The sequence below is a fragment of the Alligator sinensis genome, unplaced genomic scaffold (genome assembly GCF_000455745.1).
Source record: "Alligator sinensis unplaced genomic scaffold, ASM45574v1 scaffold392_2, whole genome shotgun sequence".
Classification (NCBI taxonomy): Eukaryota; Metazoa; Chordata; order Crocodylia; family Alligatoridae; genus Alligator; species Alligator sinensis.
Genome location: NW_005842145.1, coordinates 1757870 through 1775686, shown reverse-complemented (window position 1 = coordinate 1775686; position 17817 = coordinate 1757870). Strand labels below are relative to the sequence as shown.

Genomic DNA, 17817 nt, shown 5'->3' with positions numbered 1-17817 from the left:
TGAGGGAGGGGGAGCCAGGGTCCACGCTCTGCTCCAGCTGCAGCCTCCCACAAGTGGCAGCTGGGGTCCAGGTACTGCTGGTGGGAAGCAGGAGGCTGCGGGCCCTTGCCCTGGCCTCGTAGCTCTGGCAGTTGCAGGCTCCCTCCAACAGGGCTGGGGAGGTGGGAAGGAAGAGGCACTGGCAGGGCCAGGGGGCTGTGGCCCGAGAGCAAGTGGGCATTGACAGGGCTGGGGAGGACGTGTCTGTGGCTTGTGAGTCAGGGACAATGGCAGGGGCAGGACACTGGGATAAATCAGGGCTGCTCAGCATCACAAAACAGGGAAGACAAAGACAGCCACAACTGGACCCATGTCCTTGTGAGCAAGAAGGGGCAGGAGGAGCTCTTTCTACGATTAACAAACAAACAAACAAACAAACAAACAAACAAACGCACGCCTAAATATACAGGTATTTAAAATTTATTTTATTATTATAAATATAATGATGGAGGCACTGGTAGGCTTCCAAACTGCAAACATATCAATAAAACATCGTGTTCAACTGATACCTATTGTATGTACATACATACTTGTGTACGGTGTTTAGTTTTAAATTGTAGGAAAAAAAAAAATGCAGATTTGGGGTTAAAAAAAGAATTTTGGATTGTTTTTAATCAAAGAATTTGCGATTTTTAAAAACAGAGAAAACCAGGATCCCTGGTGAGAATGTTCCTGAAATGATAGACTTGCATATCTTTTAACACAAAGCTAGATAAAAACCTATTTGAAAATCCCCTGAGGATTAGAGCCATGGCACTGAATTCTCTCACAAGGTAGGAGCTGCTATCACTTGATAAAACTTAGCCACAGCATACAAGCAACCTACCCAGGAAAAAAAAAATCTATCATGCCAAGGGTCCATCTTACCTTTGCTATCTCAGCTGACCACTTAAAACTATAGGTGGTAGTTTACATCTCCCAGGACATCATTAAAACATTTTTATTAAAGTCATCACAGAAATACTTACAGATCTTTGTTTTGGGAGAGCATGGATGAAGAAGTCCAAAAATACTTTATGAACAAGTGTGTGCTTTATCACAGCCTCCCTATATTATTGAAAGGGAGGGGAAGGAAAACTTAATTAACTGGAAACTTTTTTAGTCATGTTCAAGTAACGCATCAGGCAGCTTGTTGAAACATATTTGATTTCTTATAGCCCAACTAGCTTGCAGCTTCCTGTCTGATGATGCTTAAGATATTGGCATATTTATGGGGTTTATTCAGTTAAAGTAGTTGACTCATGATGCAAAGGAGCCTGCAATCTATCAGCTCTATGGAAGCAGTAAACAATCATCCTCAATAAAGTATTATTAATGTTTATAAAGGTCAAAACAAAAGGAGAAGTTTATTTTGCAGCATGTGGATTTAACCAAAAGAAACAAACAAACAAAAAAAACCCCCACATTTTTGAAAACCTAGCAAGGTGCTTCTTTCGGAAACCTCTGGATTGGCTTACCCAAAAATCTTTTGTAAAGAAATACCTGAGGAATACCTGGCTGCTTAATTCTAAATATTTTTTTTTAAATAGAGACTGCAGAATAATAAACCTGATATTTGCAGTGCATGAAGCATCTCTTAATAGCCTGGTATGCAACAAGTACTGTAGTCTCACCCTCCCTGCACACACCCAAATCAGCTTCCTACAAATTGGAATACACGTATTAAGTGGGAGACTGATTTTCTGCTTTGGATAGAAGCATCCTGCTTTGATTCCTGCTCTACAGTGCCCCATTATTACTATTCAATCAGCTGAAGGAGTTAATTGACTTAATGAACCATTGTTTTTCACTCCACATGTGTTAATGATGGTCTCTCCTTTACAGTGGTCTTGATCAAGCTAACTTTCCTTACAGTAATTTATGTCTGCTAGCTTGTCCTGTTAGGCTAAGCAGGAAAAGGAAGGCGGATTAACTGAAGATTAGGGGCTGCCCTTGGTCTATGCAGCCATAACTCTGGAAAAATCTTTATTTCTTCATTCTACTTTTCAAAAACATGGTGCAATTTTATTCTGGAGTGTGTTATATGTAACAAAATATGGTATTCCATAATACTGCATTATAATTTCTTCTGGAAAGTACTAGAGGTTAGTCACATTAGAGTTAACATCATAATTGCACAAGAAAGAAAGCAGCATTTCCTACAAAATGATTGCCACAATACATATACCCAAACACTTTGCCCAGTTGGTTGTCTCATTTTAAGAAATGTATTTTGGTCCTTACTTTTGTGCCATAGGTGTAAGAATCTGTTTCATTTCATCTAAAATGGCCTCCTCCTTTTCAGGCTGTGCTTCTAACACTTTATCCAGTGTTGAGTGAACTGGTGACTGAAACAAAGAAAGCCCATATCAAGTGTTATTAGGCCTACTGAGTTTTAAGCAAAGTTTATTTTGGATTCAAAATGGGGTAGGAAGGGGAATAGGACTCCCAAACACTATATTCAAGAGTTTCCATTCACCTAAGTTGGTTCTTTAAATATGTTTAACACAATAGAAGCAATTATATTAAAAAGATATTATTATAAGTCAGAATTAAAAAAAAAAAGTTTCTATGAATTCAGTGTAGTCATTAGTATACAAAGCTACTGAACAGGTCCTTAACAACTTATGAGATGGTCAGGCGTAATAAGAAATCTTAAAAGGTAATTTAACTACAGGCAGTCAGGCACCATATTAAGGAACATTTAAACTGCCATGCATTGAAAGTTCAAGGGGTCAGAGGTAAGCATGGCAGCACATTTGTATAATACTGCTTTCATATCCAAAAAGGCTGGGGAAGGAGGACAAAGAACTTACCCACCAAGTGTAAGCACCTTTTGATGTCCAATCTATCCCATTACACCAATATCTTTTCCATGAAAACTAGTTTTAGAAACTTAATCTAGTCACAGGCTCTACTATGGATCACTATCTAGTTAAAAGAAAAAAAACTGAATTCATAGAACTGTCATGACCCAAAGGCATGATTTTGTGTGCGCTTCAGCACCAGAATTATCCCCGCCAAGTTGCAGCTTCATTGCACGGGAGAGTTTCCTGTTGCAGAGGAAAACCCCGGTGCAGGGACAAGTTTCCCGCCTTTTTTGCAACTTCTTTTGCAGAGTGCATTGCTCACGTTGCAAGAGGAATGCACGGTGCAAAAGAATTCCCGCCACCGGTATGCAAATCCGTTCCCCGTGATTGGCTAGTGCTAAATTATTCACACGTGGCGGCTAACGATTGGCTTGTTAGCCGTATAAGAGGCTTAAGCGGTTTCCGCCCAAGCCGAAGAGGACTCCACATCCATCTCGTGGGGACTCTGGGTACACGGCAGGGTAATAGAAACCCCGTGTGAGATCCAGAGGAGCCTGGCGGCCTGATCCACCGCCCACCTCTTCCCGTCTTCGAGCGCGACTTTTATAAGACGTACCTACGATTCTAATTTTGGTGGCTCGTTCACCCAGAGCATCTGGAGCTCTGCACCGTGGAGCCTAGCAACCTCCACGAGACCGTCTGTGTTGTCTGTCTGTAACTGCAACTCAAGCAAGTTTTCCAGCCTACACCACTGCCATCTCGGTGTAAGTAAACAATCTTTAAAACTACCGCTAAGCGTTTGTGCCTAATTCCAGCTCGACGGCCTTCCCTCTCCGACCCGGCGTGCCCGGGCTGCTGGTCACAGCCCGCGTGCAGCATGGAAAAGGGCTCGGGTCGCTCCCGGCCCGCACAAGAATATCTAGGCTTTTTAAGGATGTTTGCTATAAATTCATTATAAAACCAAAGCTTTGAAATAAATAAATAAATAAATAAATAAATAAATAGTCTTGCATTTATGAGCACCTGTAAACGTGCTTCGGGGCTGCTCCGACACACTATAATTACGGCGCGTTGGAGCAGACTTGATTAATTGAGCCTGTTGAAGCGTGGCAATTACCACGCTCCAGCCAGCCTCTGCATCTTGTGTATTAGCGCCCCCACACTTCAAAACGACGGTGGGGGCGCTCAAACTAAAGCATTTCAAGTGAACTTTAGTTCAAGCACCCCCACCATCATTTTGAAGCACAGGGACACTAATACACAAGATGCTACAGTACTTTAATTAGAGCAGCTCTCAGAGCCACTAATTAAGAGCTGCACCCCTCCCCCCCCAGCATGTGTAAAAGTGCCCATTATGGCTGCAAAGAAACTTTAGCAAAAACAGTTAAACAACTGTCCTCAATTATTGATTCTTTGAACCAAAAAAATCAATTTGAATTCCCTCACCCTTAAAGTTCTTTTATTGCCAGAAAGAACTATATAAATCAGGACACAGAAAGAACTATGATTTTCTACAAAGGCATACATTTTTCTAGTAACACAAAATAATAATATGCCCAATCAAGGAAAAATACAAGATACTTTGTTGTTAAATATGAATGCACAGGAATAGCAAACACAAGAAGCATATTTTTAATGATCTACTATTGCATCTACCAGGATACAAAAAATCTCTGTCAACATATTTTCTAGGTGTTTGACTACTTCAAGGTAGGCTTTTTCACCTAAGAATGTTCCAAACATCCTACTGGACAAGTTAATAAACAAGTGACAAAAGTAGCCTTTTAGGGGACTTAGGCCCCCTCTACACGTTACATACATTACTCAAATAATTGTGCAATTCATTTAGACCAGCTACTAGGGCTGTGTGAAACAGCACCATTTTGTTTCGACTTCCATTTCACCAGGACAGTGTTTTGTTTCGAGTTTCATTTAATTTAGAAACTGCTGTTCCGTCTCGTCAAAACTGTTTTGACGTTTCGCCCGTAGGCTACAATGGGGAAAGTAGGAAACTGCCTATAACTTTCATCTAAATCAGGCAAGAAATGACAAACTTGCAGGCATAGTAGCCCCTTCTGAGGCCAGGAATCCTGCCATGTTTCAAGGAGATGGGTGCAAGGGTTTCTGGGAAACACCTCAAACTGTTCAGAGCAAAACTCATGTCACTTGTAAGTGTGAAGGCACAGAGAAAGCTCACTTCAAACAATGCCTTTTATGCTGTTTCTCCGTCCCTCCTCCAGAGCACTGGGATTGGATGGAACCTCAGAGAAGGATCACAGTCACTGGCCAGCTACACAGTCAGTATCAGAGCAGTCCTTCCCCCCACTTCCCCCTTCCTCTCCTTAGTTTCTCTTTAGCTGCAAGCAAGCCCGCCCAGCATCAAAACTTGAAATGTTTCGAAACTTTCAAAATGTTTCGACTGCCCTTGTTTCGTTTCGAGGCTGTTTCAAAGCCTTTCATTTTGTTTTGATTTTGCTATTTCGAGCTTGAAACAAAACAGCCAGCGAAATTTTGCACAGCACTACCAGCTACACATACAAAGCAACTATCAGGCCATAAAAAGTCCATCCAGCTATAAGGTCAGAGCTGGAAAATGTGTAATAACTTTATAGTTGGTTTCTATCCAGCTTTAAATTTGCATGCGTAGCAAGGGAGGACCCCCATGGCTAGTGTCAAAGGGGGAAAAGGAAAGACAGTTACCAGAAGTAAGGGCTAGGATTTTCAAAGAAAGCCCAAAAAGCACATACCCAGGTGCTGATGGATCTTAAGAATTTTTACAGCCCCAAACTTTCACTCTCTTGAAAAAGAACAAAAAACTTAGTCAAACTGAAAGCAAAAATCTCCACTAATTTATACTGGAAACTATAGTATGCTATGTACTATTGTATACTTCAAATTACTGTGTAGCAACTGAGTGACTCAAGGCATAGATGTTAGCAAAAGGATAGTAAATAATGACTCAACACCAACATGAATAAGTCTTTTAGATTAGAACAAGATGAAGTACTGAAACAATACCTTGTAAACTTGGAACGTGTTCCCATAGAGTTCTTCCGTCAGCATGATCCTTTGCTCCAAAATGGCTTTGTCATTGTAGGCGTACTCCACTATAGCAGATGCTTCAGCATGGCGGAGCATTTTTCTCACTTGACCTTTAAAGCTTTTAATTATTTCTGCAACTTGTGCTTTCGTTCTATTCCATGCATGAAAGTACAAAGGCAAGAAATTGACAGAGAAACAGAGATGATGTTAACTTTATTTTCAGAAACGTATTTATTTAACAAGCCAATATACACAGTCAGAGCCAACCTGAGTAGAGTGTGGGGCAAATCAGCTTGTGCAGGGACCTACCCCTGCCCTGATCCTGTGTGCCCTGGATGCAAAGAAGCTGCCACCGCTAATGGCAGCGGTGCAGGTGTAGCATTTGGTTAAACTTTTTTTTTTTTTTTTTAGTATAGTTGAATCTAGCATGAATGTAATAGTTTGATTTCTGTCTTTTAAAAGGTAGCTGCTTGACTATATTCTATGATGCTTCCAGCTTGACACACATGAATGAACTTTGTATGCCCTGGGCATGAGAGAGACAGATGGGCAAGGAGTGAGTGAAGAGTGAATGGGAGTTTGCATGAAAAAAGGAGAGAGGATGTAATTGTTTATGTAAGCAATAACAGGCCAGAGGTGTAATCCACCAGCCAACAACTAACTAACAAACGGCTGAAGAATCCCTTTGAAGCTTAAGGGCACAAAGGAGATAACAGAAGCAAAAATGCTGCCATGGGGGCAACAAGAAAACTTCAAGGCTGAGACCCATCTTTTACAACTGTAGTGACCTCAGTGTAAAATTAAAAAGAGACAGATGCGAAGCAGATGCTAGAAACACAGACTAAGCATGGAAAAACCCCAAGTAGTAAAACAGAGACTAAAAACCATATATAAGGAGAACACAAATGATGCCAAGTTGGGTAAGAAATCTTCTCTTCCAGAGGACAGGCTTCTCACCTCACTCCAGCTCACCACCATCAGCTACACCATCTCAGCTACTCAGTGAACACGGGGTCAGCCATCCTGTGTTAACATTGAGCAACTACTGCTGGTAACTATCTGGTGTCTATCTGTATGCACAGAACGATTGCTTTGTGTGTATGCATGCCTGTGTGTAATAGTGTGCATGGTGTTTTCTGTGCGTTTGTATGGATAATGTCTAACTCATGTAATCAATAAACGTGGCATTCTGCCTTATCCCCCTTTATAAAGTCTCTCTTATAATTTAAGCAATTGGCAATTTGTGTAACATGGGGTGGGGGGCGTAAAATCAAGCAGACAGATGCGAAGCTGGTGGTGGCAACAACACAGAGTCACCACAGCCACTCCGCCCAGCTCCGTGGGGCCCCCAAAGCACCGGGCCCGGGGAGGTCACCCCGATTCACGCCCCCAACTGCAGGGACAGCCCTGTAACACAGTAATACAGGAAAGGCCTAAGCCTGCCTAATGCATACACCCACTGCTCATGGGAAGAGCCAGGAGAATCACGGAGGGAAAAACATCTCTAGGGATCTGGCTCAAAACAAATGCTTAGGCTTTTGGTAGTTAGAATGCCATCAATAAAATCCTCAAGATTTCTCACTAGCAGACAGCAGTAGGCTACCCTCAATTAATGCTGCTTCAAGCATTAGTAACTGCATAAGACAAATATCTGCAGGGAACTCTGTAGACTGAGCATACATAGGATGGGGTATATTAGCTACTTGGATCCTGAGTTCCCTAAGCAGCTGAAATTTGTATTCCCATGGGCATCTAGTATTCCACCTTGTTTTTCTCTTAGCTCTAATCAGTTAGAATCAGAAAGGTTAAAGGCTACATACTGAGGAGTACACAGAACTAAGCTCCATAAACCTGGCAGGTCTAGCTGCAAGGAAAAGAACTAGAACAAGTAATAGAAGGCTGATACAGGGCAAGTCAGGTAAAGACAGGACAGAAAACAGCTTATATCCTAGACACTACGGCTATTTATTTTAAAAGACCTCAGATAAAACTCTATTGGAAAAAAAAAAAACCTCCAGGATAATTTTTATAGCCTTGAGAAATTGAGTGGCATGTCTTTGCTGGTCTATTTATTATCCACCACACAAGGGAAGGGCATGAGTGTATTTTATTTGCTATTCACAGATAGAGAGCCTACTTTGTAGCAAGAGAACTGGGCACTGAACTGGTTCCCTGCCTCATTCCCAATACAAGGAGTTTCAAAAGGGACAGGACAGGCTGGACCAGAGCCATTTATTTTAGCTTATGATACACTAGATTACTATGGAACAAGGAGGAATATGCACAGCCAAGCAAGAAAAAGATCAGAGCAGATTTACTTCTTCGTACTCACCCATACATAAGAAACTTCTTTACAGTGTTTCTGGAATACTTTGATTTGCTCAATTCTACTAGACTTTCTGCAGGGGAAACAAAAGGGGAAAAAAGAAAAGGACTGATTGATTTTCATGCCCCCTTAAAAACCTACATGCATGTTTCCATATCTACAAGCAAAGCCCAAAGCCACTTCTCAGTGAGCTGTTATGCCAAAACAGGAATTATACACTTTTTTTCCCTGACAAATTAATCACACACACGTCAGAAGACAAAATGCCAGAATTTTTGGAGTGCTGGGATAAGCTAAAACAACAGAACACAATGCATGTCTTCCAAGACAAATGTAATGTAAATAGGGGGAAAAGTACCTTTTAATTCTTCAAATATCTCCTGCCTTTGCTTGTCATTGCCATACTGAATGAAACACTGGATAACTCTAGTCGAGTCATGAGCAAATGCCAGCTGTAGAAGATATAAAAATCATCTCAGGCCTTTCATATAACACTAAGGTCTGCGATATTAATGTACATACTCTTAACTGTATAGTTTTACTGTGGTGCATATGTTGAAATGCCAATTATAAAGCAAACCACTTAAGACAAAGATAGCTTTTCTTGCTCCAGTACTCCTTCAAACATACCATATTTACTCACATAGCGTTCCCCGCCTCCCCCCGCCAAATAAATCAGCTTTCCAAAACTGGGCTGCATGTCTTAAGCAGAGGAACTGATTTTTCTTCACTGGAAGAGAAGCAGGGTGGAATAAAACAAGTAGACAAGTTAATCATGGCCCCTACTTCTCTTCAACATTTACAGAAACTTACATAAAGACCTATTTACAGTAAAGAAGAAACAGTTACTTCCTTTCAAAGATCTAGGGCCAAGCCTTGCTGCTATTTTGCCATGCAAGGATGCTCTTGCTGCCTCACCCAGACTGTATCCTGGAATACCAGAATTCCAGGACACAGCGTGGGTGCCTATGTATGTGATCTGGCACGTTCCAATTAGAATGCTTTAGCATTGCTGCAGTGTCATGTATATAAGTGCCTGTGGGTTTAAAAATGAGCTTTAGTTAAAGCATCCCACAGCCGTTTTTAAATGCATGGAAGCTTAATACACGTGACCAATTAGCTAAAGTATAGGTGACTGCCTGCCACCTGGCTCCACACTTTAGCACCCTCATGACCTAGCCAGCTTCTCTGCCACTAGGAGCCCAGACTGCCCCTCTCGCTCCCCACCTGCCAGCCCAGGGTTGCTCTGCCCTGGCTCAAAGTACTGAGGTCCCAAGTCTACATGTAGATGCAGTGCCTGGGAATAGCCGAGTCCAGACAGAACAGCTCTGGAGTTTATCACTACACCTTAACAGCATGTGTAGATGCACCCAGTGATATTATTTTACTGAATGGAGAGAGCCCCAGGAAATATACTCTGTTTTCTTGATAATCTGAGAGGGAGAGTTGTTGCAGTTTCACTTCAGCAAAAGAAAAGTTATCAGAATATTTAACCTAATGCAGCATGCAGTACTCAGTCGCAATTTCAATTTGTTTTGAAACTCAGGATTTTACTATACTTCCCTAACACACAGCAAACACGTACACTCAAAAGAAATAAAAGACTGTAGTTATGATACAAAGTTAAAAAACAGGCATTGTGATATTATGCAGGGATATTTTTAAAGCCTTTATTTGCTTGCAGGTTCCTGCAATTCTAAGTACAACTCTAATGAACTGAAATTGCAAGTTAACCATGGTTCAACTATATCCACTGGGGCTCTTGCTAGATCAAAAGTGGCTTTGCTAGCCAAGTAGCCTTGCTGACAGAATTGTTCTCAAAGACTCAGAGCCCAGCTCAGCCTTTTCAAACTGTGCTTCTTCCTTCATTCCCTTTTTAAATCAACATATTTCTAATCACTCCTGTAGCCTTTGGACCAACAGGCTTGTACTGTGTTGTTCAAAGGGCTGCTTAATACATAGCACTACACACATTTACATTCTCAAGAGGGGCTTTACTAACTTGCCCATTTCAATTAAATTGCATTTACTGTATTTTCCGTACACTTTTAATTTTCCCCCGAACCAGCTTTTGTAGTTCATTCATCAGTTTCTTTCGCTTCTCCCTGTCACAGTTTTTCCTATAAAACAAAGCAGACACATAGGAGACACTTAAGTGGGGAAACTTATTTTTTGGTGGAGGGCTGATATAGGATACAGAAGTAATGAGAAGCTGTGAACAAGAAAGCTGGAAGGCAGAGAGAGAGGGAGGTCCATATTTAGATACCCATTTATGAAAAGCTTAGCGAGATGCGTTAATTGGATCACTATTTCCCAGATTCTAGGAGCAAGGAGAGATCACCACCACTACTTTCCACTATTAACCTGTTTCAAAGAATAAGATCACCAACCACCCCCCAAAAGTGTCAAATCACAACTTTCAACCACATTTGATAAAAGTTACAAAGTCTGGGAAACAAAAATCAAGACTACTCTTTTGCAGCTAATCATTTTTTTGCACCAAGAGCCTACTCCTACCACATGCAGGATGCTCTCTACTGTTATGGCCCCAGTTGCAGAATAGGACCCACCTGGGCATATCTGTTCATACTGAGCCTCAACAAAACCAATGTGGGTTTCTCACCACAAAACTATTTGAATCTCAGGTCAGTAGGTCTTGAGGGTATTCACAGTCTGGGAGTACTGTATTTAAAAAAAAACCTCCCATGTTTATGCCAACTTGCAGTTACTTGAATAAATAAACATGATCCACCCAGATGCCTCAAAAGCTATTTCTACTTCATCTACCAAAATGTATGCAAAGCCTCCACAGAATTATAATAGAATGTATGATAGCATTCAAATGGGGAACTATGCTTTTACAAAGGTACCAAGCTAGAATGAGCAACCACTGAATGAGTGCCGACTGAAAACAATTGCATGACAGAAAACAGCCATTATTACCTTCTCATACTTTCCCATATCTGCTTTGATTTCACAATTGTGTCATAGTTGGCATTGTCATTAAGTTGTCTGCTCTGTTTTAATTCCTTCTTTTTCTTTTTGAAGTCACTCCATTTAGGCTTCTTAGATACTGGCCCTGAGGACAGAAACACTGTTTGCAGTACAGTAATAGTCAATAAAATTGTGGGAGGTTCTTGTTCATCCTTGGGGGAGGTACAAAAGGAGACCCACAGCTGTTATAAATCACTGTAGCGCCACTGAATTCAGTGATGCTATAATAACCAACACTAGGTAAGGCTCTATTCTATATTGTCCAGCTAGTTAATTTGAATGTATCAATACTAATTAAACACTTCTTAGACGTACACCGATACATTGGTGCAATATTGGATCCATACCGATATAAAGAAAATTGTCTACATCAGATATCAGCCAGATGGGGCCGAAAATGCCCATGCTGCGCGGACCCGCAGCACAGCACAGAGCAAAGCCGGCAGCATGGAGAGCTGCCTTCAGCTGGTAAGTTGGAAGGGGAAGGGGACAGAAAGGGCCTGGGAGGCAGATCAACAACCGCCACAGCGAGGAAGGGGGCAAGAGCAGGCACTGCCCAGGCAGGGCAGGGAGGGGGTGCGGGATGGAGGCACGTCTCATGAGGTGGGGGCAGCTCCTGCAGATGCTTGCGCCCCAGGAGGGCAGGGGAACATGTTCCCGGATCTGTGGCATGGCACAGGCTGCAGCTGTGGGGTGAAGCCAGAGCTGATGCTACGCGGGGCTTTTCTTACCAGGAGCTGGGCTCAGAGCAGGCTCTGGCAGCGCTGGGAGGAGGTTGCAGCCACCCCAAATTTCACCGCAGCTCCACTCCCAGCCCCACACCACTGCCTGCCGCAGCCTTTCCCAGGACTTGGGTACTGGTGGGGTGTTCAGCCAGGGCTGCACTGGGCAGCAGTGAAATCTGGGGTGACCGCAGCCTTCTCCCAGCACTGCCAGAGCCTACTCCAAGTCCAGCCCCCAGCAAGAAAAGCCCCACGCAGCATCAGCTCTGGCAGTGCAAGAGTGGAGGGAGCCGCCCCCACCCCACGAGCTGCACCAGTGTCCTGTGCCTGCACCCCGGCTAGGCAGTGCCTGCCCCTGCACCTTCCCTCCCTGCAGGGGGTGTTGATCTGCCCCCCACAACCCTTCCCTCCCCTCCCACAACAGACTTACCGCCTGCTGGCAGCTATATCAGATTGGTATTGGCCAATAGCCGACTTATTTAAAGGGCATATCGGTATCGGCCCCCAAAATCTCTAACGGTGCACCCCTGCTTTTTATGACTAGCAATTTCCACTTAGGAGATATCCAATACTAGAAGGGCAAGAATACTTCAGGATTTTTTTCTGCAAAGTTTGACAGAATGTTTTAACTGGATTAATTCTGGCATCTCTTCATGGTCTATCCACTGACTCAGTCAAAATAGGGTCCAACACACTCCTTTCTCTCTCAACTCCTGCCATTCATCCAAAGGCAGGCTTGAATTTTTAGAAGCGCGTGCAACTTAAAAGCACTTATTTTTATATTGCCTTGGATAACAAGGCAAGCATAAGGGTATAAAGTAAAGCCTGGTAGGATTCCTGCCTTTTAAGAGAGAGAGAAAAATCTGGGACAAGATTTAAACGTACTGCTGCAAAACCTTACACAACACAACTCTGACCAGTGCTGTGGGCTACCTCTTTTTAGGAGGGAAGTAACTAAAAAACTAAAACATTTAAAAAGGGGGGCAGGAGAGTGAAACAAAAGGCACTAATCAAGTGGCGATCAAAGGCCCCATGACAAAGACAACTAATTTTCTGAACTGTCTTCTCCCTATTAACTTGTCAAATTTATTTTTCTGGCATTTGTTCAAGGAGGTATTTAGGTAGGTCGATACTTTCAACAGATTAATTCAATGATAGATTTTAATACAACACCTAGCAATTACCTATTACCATTTCAAATGAAAAGCCTTTTTGTAAGCTTAATCCTTTTATTCACCAAGACTCATTAAATGGGATCTTTTGTTACACAGTAGCTAAACACAGCTGCTTAGCAACCTCAATAAAATTGAAGAGAACTCTTCATATAAAAAGATATAATAAATGAACTTCAAGGTATAGAAAAAAAATGGATTAAATGTTTGCTTTTAGTTTTAATCATCTCTTAGCAAAACTAATTATATACAAGATCATTCCCAGTAGTGAGGAGGGGGTGGGGAAAAAAAAGTCAGGAGTCAAGACATGCTAGTTAGTACCATCAAACTAAACTTCCCTTAGAATGGATTAATTTAAAAGCTCTATTTTTAACCATTCTTTAATGGTATTTATCAGGCACTTCAGCCACACCTTTACCAACATGCTAGCTTTCTTTTTTCAGTTTGCACAAGGTAGGGTAGGGTATTTCTCCCCATCACAGAACAAATTAACAACTAAAGACTTTGGGTTTTTTTTAAAATTACATATAAGTGAATGAAAAAGAAAAGAGTGAACAGAAAGCCAGTCAGTTTGTTCAACAATTAGTGATATCTGAAGTACAGCTCAAATTTGAATAAATGAGATTGAACATTCATACAAGCTAAAAAAAAATAAAAATCTTAAAGCAACTTCATGTTAACACTTCCATTACTATAAAGTTTTCATATAGTAGGTGTATTCCCCGTAAGAATGAAAGAAGAAAATGTTAATGCTAATGTACAAGTCTTAAAGCTATATTTACACAATAATTCAGCAACACCGTTTGTGATAATGTATGAGCTCCATCTTGACAATCCTTTAAATTAAGAACTGCAGTTCCTTCCCCAGGAAGCAACAATAAAACTGCAGTTCTCAGGTCACCAGGACTAAAGTTATGAAACTATTAAAGCAAATGGACATCTAGTTTTATCACTATATAGGTGCTTATCCAGACACTTAAAAACAAACGTTCAAAAATTTAGATGTTGTAAGTCAACACAAGATTGATATCTCTTTTTAACTGGTAAAAAAGTGCTACAAGCCAAGACCAACAGCATAAATGGAGATAAATATACTTTGTTTAAAAAAGGGCACGGACAAACATATACCATATTTTCTTTCCTATAGCTCACCACGTGGCCTTAGACCCACAGGCCCAGATCAGTCTGTGGGGCTCTCCTGATGCACAGGGCTAGCAACAAGCTCAACTCCCTACCTGGTGCGACTAAGATACTCACCTAAGGCAAGACCTTTTTTTCCTTTGTGGTATCTTTAAAAAAGAGGGTGCACTATATTCAGGGCTGCGTTTTATTCGAGAAAATACAGTACTTGGTTTGGCTTCCAAAGGGGGAGGGGGGGCGGCGGGGGCTGTTGCCCCAGGGCATGCTGTTCCACTAGAACTTATGTATGCCCAAGCCTGTAGAGGTACAAGCGAGCTACAAATCACTCCAACTTGAACCCGGCTTCATTTAGGGTTAAAGATGAAGCACTTTTGCTACTGTCTATATTTAACTGTTACAGTGTCTGGAGCAGCAGCTCCCTCTTCCCTTTCAAATTTGCTCCAAGCATACTTTTGTCCATAATTTATGTTTTGATCTTAAGCAGTCTATGGTCTTAATACAATACAAGTTCAAGGCTTCTATAGTTCAACACTAATGTAAGCTTTAACCAGCAGATGGCATTCTTGAGCAAGATTTATCTTTTAAAGAGGACACCATCTCCAAATTACCCACTTCATATATGATCTGATCCTTTTCTGATCCATGTAAAACTTGCCAGTAAATCTGACAGAATAACCACATTAAAAAAAGCCCACATCTTTAGTTTGACCGTCAAATGCTTTATTACACAGCATCATGTCACATCTTGTGACATTATGCCAAGAAAGAAGCCAGTAAGTTTAGTTAACATGTGGACTGCCTTTGTTACAGTTCCAAAAACACTATTACAGCCACCATGGTTCATGCGATTTGTGTCATAACTTAGTGGCTGAAACAACACTACTCCCAAAAAAAGTGTAATGTCTTTCTACAGAGAAGCATTTTAGCATTCAAGTTTTATTAATATGACAAGTGTAGGGGAGCTGATGGTAACAGAGGAAGAAGAAAAAATACCTTACTATATTTTTTGAGTGCCATCTCATGTTTCCAGGGGAAGCTGACTGCATATACACTGATTCTGGGATGTATAGGATTGCCTATCTACTGTAGAACAGAATATGCAGGATTACCTTACCTATTGTAAGGTTCTCTGCACAGTAGGTGTGTTGGCATTATACCTGGTCACTCATGTCTATGGCCATTAGACCACAGAGAACAACCAATTCATACAGTTTAAAAGTTTGTTATACAATTTTACACAGTTCAAGGCAGTTAAAGGAGGGCCTCAGACTTCAATGAAATCTAGTAATAAATGTTTTTACATGCATCTTTGCAGTGTAATGGAGGCATGCAAAGTACATTATTGAAAAGCAGTAAATTATATGTTCATCATAGAAAGTCCAACACATTATTATTATTACTACTACTCACCACCCTCTTTATCTTTCTGGTGTTTTCTCCTCTTAGTGAGATTTTCTGGCTGCTGTTTGCTCTTGAATTGATTCTTACTAACTTTACCAGGTTTTTTGTTTCCTATCTCATATTTCTTCTTAATGAACTTAGGCTTTCCCTCCTTGTCCCCTTTGCTACAAAACTTCTGGGGAGGACCTGAATCTAGTCAAAAATCAAAAATAGGATCAGAATGAAGGAGACATGATCACAGAACTGAAAACATTTTAAAATTTCATCAGAACATTTTAAATATTCATTATTTTATAACAACCAGGCTGCACAGAGTAACATAACACAACTACTTGCATGCCTGTACCTTTCCAATACAGATTTCATAGCACAGCCTTAGTTGCCCTCCTAGTTTCCTCTTAAGTTTTCTAGAGCACAAGACAGGAGCACAGGAGAAAAGAAGAAAAAAAGCTACCTTATATTGAAAACATTCATGGATTCTGAAGTATCAGACCCCAATACCCATATACCCATGTAAACACCTAATTAAAACCATTTTCTATACATTTTAAAAGCACAATTGCTTGCCATCTGTTATCAAGTAAACACACTACTGGAATACCACAGATGTTGAAGTGATGAGACAAACTGGCAGCAACTAAGCACTTAATCTTCCTTGAAACTCATTTCCAATTGTACAGATTGGACTCTTGAGTTGCTTATTTCCTGAAAACCCCTAATAACTATTACCAAAATTGTTTGCTTACATTATACAGGGATGATAACGAATCAGAACATAATTTAAATAGGGGCAGGGAGCATAACTTTCATGGAGAGACAACCTATGCATACACATTTCACATACAAATTGTGTCAGTATCTTTCAGGGTAGATTGCTTTAAATCAAAGTTTCAAAGTGTACTTCAAATTACTTCCAAGAATAGTACATCTTCAGTGGTTGTAAATCTATATATTCTAATACTTATAATCAACAAAACCAAGTCTCTTACATTATGCTTGGTACATTGTACCCTCCTGGATAACAGATAGAGAGAGAACTTTATACTTTTATTTAAAAATATTTAAAAAAAAAAAAAAGATTAGGTTTTTAGATTAGAGATTACACTTTTACATTATTGTTCTAATTTGAACACCATTAGAAAATGGTGAATGATACTGGTTATTTATTAGGCAATTCATATTTGCTAAGGCAGCTGCACTACAACTGCTGACATTACAAGCACAAAACAGGATATAAAATGTAATTTTAAGCAAGCAAAATAATCTCAAATGCTTTTAAATAAACAAACAAGCATGTTTTGCATTTACTACTAATAAAGCCCTTATTACAGAACTTGGCAAACTGCATATACTTCTAGAGCTTGAATTCAAGTTATATTTTTCCTAGCCTCCTTTACATAGAAAAGCACCCACCCTGTAACTCAGCCACTCATTAAACTCATTTTTTAAAATTTAAATGCTTATAGCTAGTTAAGTAATACATATATAATGGCATTAAATAATCACCATTAATATTGTGTTGTCTCATTTGCTTTTAATAAAAAGCTGTTTAAAATTTAAAAATAAAAACTCAAACAACAAAAATACCCAATTTAAAATAAACTACTGTTTAAATCAGTATTTTATCAGCCCTGGGAACTTTTTATATTAATTTGAACTACAAATACCTTTTCTACATAAAAGCAACTTTGTAAACATTCATGTGCCATCTGATGATAATGCTCAATAAATAGGCAAAAGAGTTAAGATGACAAATGTGAGATGAGAAACCCTAATCCTAACTTTGCTCATTCTACTTGCAAGACTCTCTTAAGCAGAGACTGCAGTGACTGTGCCTTCAGTCTGTGGGGCAGCCTGGGAAAGTGTGGACTTGCATATTTTCACATGTTACACTCATGTATTTTAAGTCACGTATTCAGAATCAAGGAGATGCACAAATATGTTGTTTTGTTATTTCAGCTCCTTGATTTCCACACTGTATTTTTAACCTGTTGACCACGATTAACCCACTTGAATGAATTACCGTTTCCTATATAAAATGTATAATACTATTACCGTAATTTATAAAATTACTATAAATTACTATATGCTACATCCTTCACTTCCCCAATAAAACTATTTTTGAAAATATTCTTCCTGTCTTACCATTGTCTTTTTTAAATTTGCTTTTTCCATGTGGTGATTTTCAACTC

The 17817-nt window shown here is 40.3% G+C and overlaps 1 protein-coding gene across 1 annotated transcript in view; it reads right to left on the bottom strand.

Moving 5' to 3' along the window:
- PUM3 (pumilio RNA binding family member 3) overlaps window positions 1-17817 on the bottom strand; it is a 45808-nt gene that overhangs the window by 22322 nt on the left and 5669 nt on the right. Inside the window, 9 exon segments of the mRNA XM_014520730.2 lie at window positions 1008-1086; window positions 2263-2366; window positions 5847-6021; window positions 8203-8269; window positions 8555-8648; window positions 10241-10316; window positions 11140-11275; window positions 15635-15817; window positions 17771-17817. The exon segment at window positions 17771-17817 is cut by the window's right edge and continues 55 nt beyond it. Coding sequence (XP_014376216.2) covers window positions 1008-1086; window positions 2263-2366; window positions 5847-6021; window positions 8203-8269; window positions 8555-8648; window positions 10241-10316; window positions 11140-11275; window positions 15635-15817; window positions 17771-17817 — 961 coding nt within the window.